The sequence below is a fragment of the Mauremys mutica genome, chromosome 15, assembly GCF_020497125.1.
Source record: "Mauremys mutica isolate MM-2020 ecotype Southern chromosome 15, ASM2049712v1, whole genome shotgun sequence".
NCBI classification, from domain to species: domain Eukaryota; kingdom Metazoa; phylum Chordata; order Testudines; family Geoemydidae; genus Mauremys; species Mauremys mutica.
Genome location: NC_059086.1, coordinates 30,526,394 through 30,541,230, shown reverse-complemented (window position 1 = coordinate 30,541,230; position 14,837 = coordinate 30,526,394). Strand labels below are relative to the sequence as shown.

At 50.3% G+C, this 14,837-nt stretch overlaps 1 protein-coding gene across 1 annotated transcript in view; it reads right to left on the bottom strand.

Annotated features, from left to right (window-relative positions):
* The window catches only part of SLC27A5 (solute carrier family 27 member 5), a 36,495-nt gene extending 33,536 nt beyond the window's left edge, over window positions 1-2,959 (bottom strand). Inside the window, exon 1 of the mRNA XM_044989338.1 lies at window positions 2,435-2,959. Within this exon, the coding sequence (XP_044845273.1) occupies window positions 2,435-2,912 (478 nt within the window). The 5' untranslated portion in view covers window positions 2,913-2,959. The remainder of the gene's footprint in view (window positions 1-2,434) is intronic.
* Between the last annotated feature and the right edge of the window lie 11,878 nt (window positions 2,960-14,837).

The window sequence follows — 14,837 nt, the reverse complement described above, 5'->3', positions numbered from 1 at the left end:
ACAAGCATACACACAAATACATACCATGCAGGTGCACTTGCAGAGACCCACAAAAAACATTCAGGTGCACACACCCCTGAACAAATGCACACACACCAATGCCTACACACACACAGAAGAACATACACATTCAAACACACACATGTACCCAACAATGCACACAAACTCACACTTACTTTCTCACACATACACAAAACACATAGATGCATCCATACACACACACAGAATAATAACAGGAATCCCTGGTGAATCCCATTTCATCTGTAGATACAGAGACGGGACGGGACTAGCCAAATATCACCCAGCAGGCACACACAGGCATTAAAAAAGAACACACACACAAATGCATGCACATATGCACATACAGAAACACACTAACATGCATCTCTAGACCAGCACACATGCATATAAATCCAAAAAAACGCACACACAAATGCACGCGCACATACACAAACACACACTAAACACACCACACCTAGACCAGCACACACGCACACAAATACCCACAAACACACACTCACATGCACACACACATTACCATGCACACCTAGACCAGCACACACACAAAGACACACATCCATGCGTCCATGCACATACTCCTAGACAAATGTGCACACACCCCTGCACAAACACAGATGCAGGGAACAGCCACACACACAAACCACATGCACAGACCGCCGCCTGCACACACATGTGCAAACAGTCACACACACACATGTGCACAAACCCCCGCCTGCACACACACGTGCAAACAGCCACATGCAAACACGTGCACACACACAATGAAAAGCGCCGCGGCAAGTGGTTTGAACTGCCAAACCTTTTCCTTTTCCTCTTAACCCTGATTGCCTGAGCATTGGCCTTGACTCCATCTGTACGTAATTTCTCTGTACTATACTCTAGAAACTGAGTAAACACATGGCTTAACTCCTTCGCTGGCAAGTGGAGACAGGGGATTCAGGTACCCCGAGAATGGTCACAGGCCTGGGGAAATTACCGTATGGAGCGAGACTGCAACTGGGGACCTGGCATTGATCTAGAGCAGGCGGGGCTGGAAGCCAGGACTCCTGGGTTCTAGCCCCAGCTCTGGGAGGGGAGTAGGGTCTGGTGGTTAGAGTGGAGGGGGCTGGGAGCCAGGACTCCTGCGTTCTTTCCCCGGCTCTGGGAGGGGAGTGGGGTCTGGTGGTTAGAGCAGGGGGGGGCTGGGAGCCAGGACTTCTGGGTTCTTTCCCCGGCTCTAGGAGGGAAGTGGGGAGGCTTGAAACTAGGACTCCTGGATTCTGTCCCTGGCTCTGGGTGGGGAGTGGACGCTAGTGGTTAGACTAGGGGGGCTGGGAACCAGGACTCCTGAGTTCTCTTCCTGGCTCTGGGTGTCTAGCAGTTTAGAGCAGGAGGCAGAGGAGGGCTGCCCCCAAATCCATGCCAGGTTTCCCACAGTGCCTGCTCTGGCTTTGGTTGGCTCCCAAGTGCTGGTACCCACGCCATGCAGCTGTGATCCAGGCACACCTACAGCTGGGTGCCTCCAACCGGCAGGGCTTTGATGTAAGGAGCAGGACAAGAGCCCTGTGTGCCGCCTGGGCCTCACTCACCGTGCAGTCATTGACCCCTGTGCGAACAATCCAGGAGTCCTGGCTCCCAGCCCCCCTGCTGTAATCACTACACCCCGGCCCAGAGGTGAATGTAAGCTGGGATGGTATGACGTACCGGTAAGATCTGGTACACAGCTGACTGTACTGGCAGGGCCACTGATGCGGGGGCGCCAGAAGGGGCAGCTTCCCCAGGGCTCCCAGAGCCCTGGGCCCTTTAAATCACTACTGGGCCATGCTGAAGGGCAGGCTGGCTGGGGGAGTCTGCCCCTATCCTGCCCCATTGAGCCACCCCCCCACACTCCTTGTTCAGGACCCCAGCTGCCCTGGTAAGTCCCTTAAATTACTTTCAGCACTGCTCCCCCTCCCAGAGCCAGGGAGAGAACTGAGGAGTCCTGGCTCCCAGCCCCCCTGCTCTAACCACTAGCACCCACACCTCACCCAGAGCCAGGATAGAACCCAGATGTTGCGGTTCCCAGCCCCCCTGCTCTAACCACTAGCACCCACACCTCACCCAGAGCCAGGATAGAACCCAGATGTTGCAGTTCCTAGCCCTCTGACTCTAACCACTACACCAAACTGAGATGAGAGGCCAGACCCAGCACCACCACCCCCCTTCCCCAAGGCAGTGAAGTTGTGAATTGCTCCTCAGCCGGTGGCGGTCCCATGCCCCTGCCCCTGGGGTGGATCAGAGACCCAACCAGCATGGGCAGTCCCCTGCCCCCTTGCTGCAGGAACACCTGGCGCTGCGATGGAGCAGGGTCCCCCTCACTGTGGGGTCCCGGGATGCAGCTGGTCCCTGCTCACCAGGAGACGTGACCCTCGGTGGCAGCAGCCTCCCCGCTCACCTGGGGTGGTCAGCAGCACCGTGGCCCCGCAGGCGCCGAGCGAATGCAGCAGGGACTTGGCGCGAATGTTGCTGTTCAGACACGCCATGGTGCAGCCGATCTTCGCCAGCCCCATCCAAACCCAGAGGTAGGGGGGGACGTTCAGCAGGAAGACGGCCACCGAGTCCCCTTCCCGCAGCCCCACGCCGTCCCGCAGGACCCGAGCCGCCTGGCTGCTGCGCCGGTCTATGTCCCGGTAGGTGTAGACCTGCTCCCCGAAAAGCAGCAGGGCTTTCTCCGGGTGGCTCTGCACCTTCTCCAGGAAGGTATCGAGCAGGGTGAGGGGAGGGCAGCGCTGGAGCCGACGCAGACATCTGTATACCCTGTGGGTGACGGACAGTGATACGACCAGGTCCTGCCACCAGTAGGGGGAAAGCAGGTTCCCCAGCAGGGGCAGCAGGAGCAGCAGCCCGGCTAGGGCTGTGCACAGAGCAAGCATGACTCAGCTGGGGCTCCACCGCAACCTCCCAGCAGCTCCGCTGTGCGTGTGCATAAAACCGGGGAGGTGCTGGGAGTTACCAGCTTTCCCCTCCCCGCTGTCCCGTGAGGCTGATTCGAGGATGGCCTGGCTGGGAGTCAAGACCTTGGGTTATTCACATCGGAGGGGGTGGGAGAGCTGCCAAAGTCCCTCCAGCTGACTGCTCCTTGCACCCAGGTCAGGCCGTGGGCGGGGTGGGCCGTTCCAGAGCTGCTGTCAGGCCATGGGTCGCACTCCAGCCAGCAAGGGATATCTGGCTCTCTCGGTGGGCCGCCCCAAGCAGGCAGAAGTGACTCTGACCCAGGCAGGAAGGGGAGAGTTTTTTCCAGGCCGTCTAGTGAATGAGGAAGCACGGTCCTCACCAATTCATATAGGAATTGGTAGCTTGGAAAGTCTCAAGCTCAATTTCACCCCTTCTCTCTCCCCGCCTCCAAATATACAACCTCCTGCAACTGTGTGTGTCTCACACAACCTCCTGCAAATTCTCCTTTTCACACACACAGACGCACAACCTCCTGCAAATTCTCCTTTGCACAGACACACACACACAACCTCCCACAAATTCTCCTTTGCGTGCACACACACAACCTCCTGCAAATTCTCCTTTGCACAGACACACACACAACCCCCTGCAAATTCTCCTTTGCACAGACACACACACACAACCTCACGGAAATTCTCCTTTGCACGCACACACACACATATCCTGTACATTCTCTCTTGCAGTGACTCACACACACACAAAATGTCCTGCACATTCTCTCTCACACACACACACACAATCGCCTGCAAGTTCTCTTTTGCACAGACACTCACACACGATCTTGCGAACTCTGTCTCTCACACTCCACATTATCTCTCTGCTTTTCTCTCTCTGTCCCTCTCTGTCTCACACACATTTTCCTGCAGATTCTCTCTCTCACATGCAACACACTCCCTCTGCTTTGACACACACATTCTGGGGCAGACTTTTGCCTTTTCTGCACTGGCGGGGCATGGTGCAGTGATCCAGCTACTACACCACCCAAAAGGGAGGTTGGGGGTGACGTGGACTCCCTGGGAGGGAATTCTGGCTGAATCTTCCTGAACTCCCCCAGAGCAAGGCTAACGTGCTCCTCCTAGTGTCCAGCTAGCTCTCCTGTGTCAAAGGGCAGGTCTACACTATGGGGGAAAATCGATATAAGTCGAAGTATCTGATATCGAATTACTTACCGTCCTCATGGCGCGGGATCGACATCCGCGGCTCCCCATGTCGACTCTGCTACCGCCGTTCGCATTGGTGGAGTTACGGAGTCGACATGAGACGCGATATATCGATCCCCGAGAAATCGATTGCTACCCACCGATACGGCGGGTAGTGAAGATGTACCCTAAGGGGTAGTCAGTGGCTCTCAATCTTTCCCCACTACAGTACCCCTTTCAGGAGGCTGATATGTCTTGCATATCCCCAAGTTCCACCTCCCTTAAAAACTATTTGCTTCCAAAATCAGACATAAAAATACAGAAGTGTCACAGCCACACTAGTACTGACAAGTGGCCGACTTTCTCATTTCTACCATATCATTAGCAATAAATCAATTGGAATATAAATATTGTACATACATTTCAGTGGATAGTATACAGAGCAGCATAAACACGTCATTGTCCGTATGAAATTTTAGCTTGTACTGACTTTGCTGGTGCTTTTTATGTGGCCTGTTGTAAAACTAGGCAAATATCTAGATGAGTTGATGTACCCTCTGGAAGATCTCTGAGTACCCCCGGAGGTACATGTACCTCTGGTTGAGAACCACTGTTTAGATAGTCTGTGAGCCCTCTGGTGCTTATGGTGTTCTGTGCTGAAGACGCTGCCGGAAACCAGGCAGAGGAGCAGCGTGTGTGTAGCTAGCTAGGGTGGTCACGTTTAGTAGATACAATGAATACGCAACCTTCTTTCTGTCCATCCATCCATCCCTCCACCCAACCCCTCTGTCCATCCTTCCATCCATCCATCCAACCCCTCCATACATCCATCCCTCCACCCAACCCCTCTATCCATCCATCCATCCCTCTACCCAGCTCCTCTATCGATCCATCCATCCATCCAAATACACAAGCCATTATCCATCCATCCATCCATCCCTCCACCCAACCCCTATCCATCCTTCCATCCATCCATGTAACCCCTCCATCCATCCATCCCTCCACCCAACCCCTCTATCCATCCATCCCTTTATTCATCCATCCATCCAAATATGCATCCCTTTATCCATCCCTCCATCCCTCCACTCAACCCCCTCTCCACCCTTCCATCCATCCGTCCAACCCCTCCATCCCTCCTCCCAACCCCTCTATCCATCCATCCATCCATCCATCCATCTAAATACACATCCCTCTCTATCCATCCATCCATCCCCCAAAACACCTATACATTTGTCTATTTCCATACACACCTCTTTATCCATCCATCTGTCCCCGTACACCCCTTTATCTATCTATCTATCTATCTATCTATCTATCTATCTATCTATCTATCTATCTATCTATCTATCTATCTATCTATCCCCAGATACCCATCCATCTAGCTAGCTAGCTAGGATTTCTATACTGCCCATCACTGTGGTTTCTCTGTACATCCCCATAGGTTAGGTCAGCCTGGGAAGGTGTCTACTGTAGATCACTTCCTTGGTCTAGGAAGGCCACTTGGAAAGTGTCCAGTGGCTGCATCCTGGCATGGTTGTTAAGCTGGGGGTGTTGTTGACGTACACCTCACCACTAGCACCCCAGAGCTGGGCTTTCTGAGTTCCTCCCCATGGGGCCACTGGAACTGATTGTTCTCGGTGAACCCAACTTGCCTGTCCCTGGCCCTGGGGTAATTTTGAAGGCGTGTGTGTGTTGTTGTGGGAGGGAGAGAAGCAGGTTATTGTCGTTTTAATAAGGGGGGGCAGTTTGTGGCTGCTCCACCATTTGGAAGGTTGGAATATGGGCCAGGGGGCAAGATTGGGGTGCGGAGGGTGGGTAAAATAGACCTTGGGGCCTGATGAATTCATGAGGCGTGGGCATTGTCAAAGCCACCCATGGTGTGTCTCTACACAGAGCCAGTTGTGTTCTCCCACAGCAGAATATTCATGTCTTCATGCCATCGAGGCTGGCACAGATGGGAGGGCTCTTCTCTGTTGATTTCATGTCTTCCTGTTGGTTCCGTATGCAGATGGGGCTTCTATTGTATTGACCCACAGTGCTTCATTTACGCTGGGGACAGGGCTAGATGAATAGAAAAGCTTTGTCTGGCGGAAAACCAGCTTGTCACCTCTGTGTTGTTACAATATATTTTTCAGTGAATGCACATAACTCCTTGTAGAGGGTCAGTACATGCCTTGCACAAGGATGTGAATGACCCGGGTGTCACTGGCTTTCATCTGACACCTCACACGACACATTTCATGGATAAAGACCGTGAAAGTGGGATGTTAGATGCAGTGAGTTTGTCAGGCCTGTGAGAAGCTGCTGATCTACAACCAGGACCCAAGTCAGCTTTGAGGGGTTCTCAGGGTCATGTTAACATCTTGCTTCACAAAAGCTTATGCCCAAATAAATCTGTTAGTCTTTAAGGTGCACTGGACTCCTCATTGTTTTTTGTTTGGTTTTTTTTTTGCTTTGCATAGGGGCATTGAGGTCATGCCGGGGCACCTGGAATGCCAAGCTCTTATCTGGAGATTTTCATCCGTAGATCTCAAAGTGCTTCACACCAGAGGTCGGTGTCATTATTCCCATTTTACAGATAGGAAAGCTGCAGCACAGGGGGGGAGGGGTGAGTGACCAACATCACTCACAGGGCAGACCTGGGAATAGAAACTGGATCTTCTGGTGCAGTTCTCTGGCCACTAGGCTCCCTCACTCATAGTCAGCCAGATCCTAGCTCAGGTTTTATGCTGAGCTATTTGGCACATGGCCCAGCGTGTGACTATATGCTTGTACGACGTCTCCCCTGGGTGCTACCATGTTTTTGGTAGTAATTATAATAGTTAGATTACGGATCACTTCCGAGCTCAGGGAGTAATAACACAGCCAAGCTCTGTTACTATATTGCCACCCTGCAGGCCCGAGCAGAGAGCCAATATTTGGGCCTTGCCAGGGTCTTGCCATTCAGAGGAGAAAGTGACAATCAAGGTGTAGATGTGCCAAGGGGAGGAGAGCAGGTTTAGCCCCACCAAAGAGCAGTTTCAATGGTTGCCTGCTGTGTTGTACTATAAAACTATATGGGGTGTGTTCTATCCTTGGGAGCAGCAGGTTTAGGAAGAACTCACTGGAAACCAGAGAGCTGTAAGCCTTAAAAAGCAACCATTTACTGCCACACACTGAACTAACCAAACCAGCCAAAACTGGCTGGGCTATCCCCTAATAATCTAACTCAGTTGCCATAGCAACAACAAGGTGCTATTACCACGACAACCAAATACACAACATATTCCTCCCCCCTTAATAAGAACATCCCCTAAATAAAACAAACACTAAACTAGAGAAGGAAGGTAGACTGCCTCCATTCCCGCCTAAACCCCGGGGATTATTTTGCCCCATAACCGTGGGTTCGTCCTAGCTAAAGATCCAGCCATTGAGGATATCTTCTGTCTCTAAGTGGATTACAGCGAACTTCTGGTGTTGTGGCACCCGAAAGTGTCTTGGGCGAGGGCCTGACAATGGGCTCAGGGTTCGTAGCGTGCATGAGTAAGGAGTATCAGCTAGTCCCGGGCAAGGGGGTATCTCAGCCACCGGCAGTAATAGAGGAGAACAATCAGGAACAGGTAATTCTTGATTCGGTGTCTTGCCAGAAGTGGTGAAGTCAGACAACTCAAATGAAGATGTGTCCTGAGGATTGGCGTGACCTGGCAACAGCTGATCTACATGTCGCTGCCAGGTAAGATTCTCTGCAGTCTGGATGGAATAGAAAACACGTCCTGGTTCAAAAATGATCGTGGCAGGGACCCATTTAGCTCCAGAAGTATAATTCTGAGCCAAAACTGGCTGTCCCAAGCTAAAGGTTCAGTCTTTTGCTCTGGGTGCCCATCTGATGACTTGATATTGCTGCTGACGTTGCACAATTTGTCAGGGTTCAGAAGGTTTCAGCAGATCAAAGCAAGTGTGCAGCTGTTGTCCCATCATTAGAAAGGCCAGGGATGCCTTGGTCGTAGCATGAGGAGTGTTTCTGTAGGAAAGTAAGAAGGTGTCCAGACACTTTTGAATGGAGTGTTGTCCCCTTGCCGATTTCAAAGCTTGTTTCATTGTCTGCACAAATCTTTCAGCTAATCCACTGGTGGATGGATGATATGGTGCTGAAGAAATATGGTGTATCCCATTTGCCTTCATAAAATTTTGAAACTCCTCAGAGACGAACTGCGGTCCGTTGTCGCTTACAAGTTTTTTCTGGCAGACCAAAATGACTAAAGAGTCCTCGTAGTTTTTGGATAGTCCTCTCTGCAGTAGTGGACTGCATTATAGAGACTTCTGGCCATTTAGAATGGGAATCTACCACCACCAAGAACATGCTTCCTTCAAGGGGGCCAGTGAAGTCAACATAAATACGTTGCCACGGGTTTTCCGGCCTTTCCTATGGGTGTAGGGGTGCCCACTGGGGTGCATTCCTGACACCCTGACATGACATACAAGCTCTTGCCTTCTCTTCAATAGCACTGTCCAATCCAGGCCACCAAAAATAGCTTCGTGCAATTTCCTTCATGCGCACTACTCCACAGTGACTGGAATGGAGCTGTTCTAACATCTGTGATCTCAGTGGTGGTGGAATAATGACACGTCTCCCCCACAACAAACAACAAGATTGGATTGATAACTCCATCCTCCTGGACATGTAGGTAACAAGGTCAGTTGAGACTGGAGAGGTTCGTCGAGATTTTCCATGCATCACCAGGTCCATAACTTGGGACAATACTGGGTAAACGCGAGTTGTCTTCTTTATCTGAGTAGCAGTGATGGGTGTATTCTCCACCTGTTCAAAGTAGAAGATTTCCTTTTGGGCACTATCTTGATGTTTGATTGGCAAAGGAACCCTTGCCAGTTGTGTGCTGTGCAGAGTGGATTTCTGATATTTGATTTCATATGTGTGTGCGGAAAGTAACAATGTCCAATGTTGCATACGACTGGCAGCTAATGGGGGAATGCCTGTGTAGGATCCAAAATTGACGTCAGAGGTCGATGGTCTGTGAAAAGAGTAAACTTCCGCCCAAACAGGTACGGATGAAACTTCCGAATTCCAAAAACAATTCCCAATGCCTCACGTTTGATTTGGGCATAGTTAGTTTCTGCTTTGCTTAGAGTGCGTGAAGCAAAAGCAATAGGTCTCTTTTCTCCCAAAGGCATAATGTGTGACACGACTGCTCCCACTCCATAAGGGTAGGCATCGCAGGCCAACTGTAGGGGCAAGGATACATCAAAGTGCGTTAAAACTTCAGAATTTAGCAATGCATCCTTAGCTTTGTTAAATGCAACATTACAGGCTTCAGTCCACTTCCAGGTCTTGTTCTGCCCAAGAAGTTCATGAAGTGGTTTTAGCAGTGTGGATAACTGTGAGATGAACTTTCCATAATAGTTCAATAGTCCTAGAAAGGCGCGCAGCTGGCTAACATTTCGAGGATGGGGAGCCTGCACAATAGCCTTAACTTTTGCAGGGGCCTTATGAAGACCCACAGCATCAATGATGTGTCCCAAATATTCAAGAGAGGTCTGGAAGAATTCACACTTGTCTTTGCAGACTTATAGGCCATACTCTTCCAGTCTTTGTAGGGTAGCCTCTAAATTCTTTAAATGATCCTCTTCATTCCTTCCAGTTACCAGGATGTCATCCAGATAGCACTGAACTCCTGGCAAGCCACACAAGATCTGGTCCATAGCTCTCTGGAACAGGGCGGGAACGGACGTTATTCCGAAGGGTAGGCGACAGTATCAATAAAGCCCCTTATGAGTCACAATAGTCAACAGCTCTTGGAACTTTTCATTGACGTGCATCTGTAAATATGCTTAACTCAGATCAATCTTACTGAACTTTTGTCCCCCAGCCAGGCCTGCGAAGAGGTCATCGATGCGGGGAAGCGGGTATTGCTCTGCACACAACACCGGGTTGACAGTGACTTTAAAATCACCACAGATCCGGAGGGAGCCATCTTTCTTCACTATTGGAACGATAGGAGTGGCCCATGGGCTAATGGTAACTGGTATTAGGACTCCATTGGTGATCAGACACTCCAGGTCTGCTTCAACTTTTGGCCTGATGGCATATGGCACAGTTCGGGCTTTCAGATATATTGGTGGCCTGTCAGGTTTAATGTTCAATGTCACAGTGATTCCCTTCATACTTCCCAGATCCTTTCCAAAAACAGCAGCATGTTTCCTTAATATAGGGGTCAGACTGGTTTCTTCTTTAGTCATCCGGTGCACTTCTGCCCAGTTCAGCTGAATCTTCCCAAGCCAAGACCTACCCATCAAGGCTGGGTAATTACCTTTCACCACAAACAGTGGCAATTTAGCAGCCTGTCCATTGAGCTCCACCTTAACATCAGTAGTGCCCAACATGGGCACAGGTTCTCCCGTATATGTCTTCAGAACAGTTTTTGTTGCCTTAAGCGGAAGATGCTGTAGCTTTTCTTAATACACAGTCTCAGAGACCAGTGAGACGGCTGCACCGGTGTCCAGTTCCATGCGTATAGGTTTGCCATCCAACAACGGGGTTACTCAGTATTCATGTGAACCACTGACAAAGACAAAACATGCAGTAGCACTTCTTCTTGCGATGAGGTGTCACCTTGGTCATCCCGGGTCTGCTCTAGGGTATACAGGATTCCCCTTTTGGCCAGCCAGACCACAGGCCTCTTTTTCTTTTGATTACAGGCACACGCAATGTGTCCCTTTTTGCCACAGTGTCGATACACCAGGTCCTTACACCAGCATTCTGATGCCTGGTGACCTGACTTACCACAGCGGTAACATTCCTGACTCTGCACTGTTTTGTGGATAAGTTCTTGTGACACTTTATGCACCCTAGGGAATGCACCAAGAGATGCCAGTTCCATGGAGACAGCAATATCAACAGCATTCTGTAATGTAAGCTGAGCCTGTCAGTAGGTGCTTCCGTATAGCTTCACCGTACAGGTCACACACTAACCTGTCACACAGGGCATCATTTAACATCTCCTTAAATTCACAGTGTTCTGCAAGTTTTCTCAAAGTTGCTACAAATTGTACAACTGTTTCATCTTCTTTCTGGTCTCTTTTGTGGAACTGATATCTTTCAGCAATTACCAGTGGTTTGGGAGAAAAATGGGACCCCAGGATTTCCACAATGTCACTGTAAGATTTGGTCTCAGGCTTAACAGGGTGTAGTAAACTGCGTAGCAGGGAGTAGGTCTTAGCCCCTACAACACTTAAGAATATTGGCACCTTCTTCTCTTCTATAATGTCATTTGCAATAACAAAAAGCTGAAAACGCTCAGTATACACATGCCGCCTGCTGCACTATATTCTCCTCAAAAGGTTCCAGTGCCCTGTACGTGTAGCCATGGCTTTAGTTTCAATTTCACAGTCAGTGCCAACAAGCAGCAGCTAAAAGAATTTGGTAGTTGTTTTTTTTTTTCTTTACCTTCACTTCTACTTCCTTCTGTTGCTGGGGCAGCACAGGGATCCCACCCTCATTGCCACCTTGTTGTATCCTTGGGGGCAACAGGTTTAACAAGGAATCACTGAAGACCAGAGAGCTGTAAGCCTTAAAAAGCAACCATTTATTTACACCCACTGAACTAACCAAACCAGCCAAAACTGGCTGGGCTATCCCCTAATAATCTAACTCAGTTGCCATAGCAACAAGGTGCTATTACCACAACAACCAAATACACAACAGGGTGAGGTCCTTTGTGAAAGCTTGTCGTGTTCTGTATTTGATGGCCCCTATGAGCTATGCTGGGGTTATGAATGTATGTCTTCGTGTGTATAGAAAACTGGGCTCAGAACCTGTGAGCTTTACTGCTCACTGAGGCAAGCAGACACAGGTACTTCTCAAACCTGTCATTTACGCAAAAATGGTTTCAAGTTTCTTTCCGTCACCAGCCCCACGGTAAGACAATGTTGGACCATGAGACCAAATGGAAAACCAAGGAAGACAACCTGAAATTGCAAAGTGCACCAAGTCATAGAATCATAGAATCTCAGGGTTGGAAGGGACCTCAGGAGGTATCTAGTCCAACCCCTGCTCAAAGCAGGACCAAACCCAACTAAATCATCCCAGCCAGGGCTTTGTCAAGCCTGACCTTAAAAACCTCTAAGGAAGGAGATTCCACCACCTCCCTAGGTAACCCATTCCAGAGCTTCACCACCCTCCTAGTGAAAAAGTTTTTCCTAATATCCAACCTAAACCTCCCCCTCTGCAACTTGAGATCATTACTCCTTGTTCTGTCATCAGGTACCACTGAGAACAGTCTAGATCCATCCTCTTTGGAACCCCCTTTCAGGTAGTTGAAAGCAGCTATCAAATCCTGCCTCGTTCTTCTCTTCTGCAGACTAAACAACCCCAGTTCCCTCAGCCTCTCTTCATAAGTCACGTGCTCCAGCCCCCTAATCATTTTTGTTGCCATCCACTGGACTTTTTCAGTCAGGAGAGAGTTTCCCCATTTTGATTAGCCAGGCATCACCGTGGGCTGAGATAATAAAACAAACCCTAAGCCCCTAAGCATTTTAAAAACAGCCTTGGGATGGAGGGTTTGGATCCAGAACTTGGGAGACAGTCTTGAGATGGGAGGACGCCCGTGAATGCTGGATCTTTTCGGGGTAAGCTGAGAAGCTCGTTTCAGGCACTAGGTATCTGTCACGAGAAACGGGATTTCATCTAATAGGAAAATGTCACGCCTGAGGCTGCGGCTTTCGGTTTATGTTCTATGTCACCTGTATGTCGTTGCTTTCCTGTCTCTGAATCTGGGAGTTCTCTATGGGTGCACCAAAGTAAGCAGGCGGCTGGGGGGCTGGTTTCACACCTTCAGGAGTGACGAACAGGAGGGGAACAGTCCAAGTGTCTGGTAAGTAAGACCTCAAGGAGGACAGATTTGGGGAACTCAGCAGTAGAGGGGATGTTGTTGTCCCCCTGCAAAGATTACCAGGGCTGGTGAGAGCCAGGGTGAGACCTTGGCTTGTGGGCTGGCTGCCAGTGTCGGAGATCCACAGCAGAGCCCCATGGCACAAGGGTCCCAAAGCTTACAGCGCAGGCAATGACAGACCCCCTTACTGGTCTGAGCAGTCCCCAGAATGTCACAACAGGTCAGGTATTCCTTGTTTGTTTATAGATGGTAGACGCAAGGGCCTTGTTTTCCCAAATACGGTAGGAACAAAGAACAGGCAGCTTCCTTGCTCAGAAATCCACATCTGCCTCCCCAGCCAGTCCTGTATGCCAGAAGATCTCTGTCCAGGCTTCTTTTCAGGGCCATGTTCACGACTGCTTCTGCTGGCTGTCTGCTGGCTTTCTGCCTCTCTCACACACAAACACAACCAATTAGTCCCCATGCTCCTGCTTTTGCAATCAGGGAAACCCCTCAGACCAAGTGTCTCACCTCCGTGGTCTAGTGCCTTGGGCGGTAGCCTCCCATTGTTCTAGCTATCACTACACACAGGGGCTTTAATTGCTTCTTCATTTTAGCCTGAAAGAAGGGTGCACAGCTTGGGCTTTAACCAGGTTTGTGGTTGCCTGTAAATCAAAGACCCGCTTGATGGCAGCCATGAACATCCTCCAGCATAACAGTGTTCCGCAACGATAAATCTCTTTGTTTAAAGTGCTGTCATTTTAAGGGAATGTCTACACTGCAATCTGACATGCGACCGCAGCACAATTAGACACAACAAGCATCCTGGAATCTTATTAGAGAGATACAAGGCCTGGCTACATATAGCCTCTGCTGATTGGTTGGGTCGGGTGGCTTCTGCCCCCCCAGAAGAGAGGAATGGCCCCGAAGGGTGCTCAAACTACTTAGAGAGATCCTGCCTTAATTCCAGTACACTACGACCCCAAACGCACCCACTCCAAACCTCCAGCCAACAACTTTCGCGGAAGCAGAACGAAAGCTGAAAACTTAGTGGCAGTGTCATAGGCGCTGACTCTGTCAGTGCTCCGGGGCTCAAGCGCTCAGGGGAAAAAAATAGGGGGTGCTCAGCACCTACCGGCAACAGTAGTTCCATGGCTGGCCCAGGGCTGGCTGCAGATCAGCTGTTAGGAGGCCCCACCGATCAGCTGTTCCACGGCCCCGCCCAACAGCTGTTTGGCAGCCCCGCCACTCAGTCCTCACCGCCCCCTCCCCTCATCACTTGCTCTTAAGGCAGGAGGGGGCAGAAAGGAGCGAGCAGTGGGGGGGCGGCCTCAGGGGAGGGGGCAGAGAGGAGCAGGTGGGAGGCACTCAGGGCAGGGGCTCTTGAGGGAGGGGGCATAGGGTGACCAGACAGCAAGTGTGAAAAATTGGGATGGGGGTGGGGGGTAATAGGAGCCTATATAAGAAAAAGACCCAAAAATCAGGACTTTCCCTATAAAATCAGGACATCTGGTCACCCTAAGGGGGCAGGAAGAGGTATGGGGGGTGCATTGGGGGAGGGGGTGGGGAGGAGATGAGGCACCTACCGGCAAAACCAAAAGTCAGCACCTGTGGGCCGCGTGGTATCGACTGAGATGAATATCAAAATGAAAATTTTGGAAGGGGATGGTGTTTGTATTTCCTTTACAAGCCCTGGCGTCTTCATCTTTGAAGCATGTCAGAATCAGAAGCGCAAAACACCAGGTTTTCCGAAGCGTTCAGCTCCCATTAAGGTGCCTAAATGAAGTAGCCGGCTTTTCAAGGGTATTCAGTACTAGGTCAGGGTAGGAACTGATTTTCC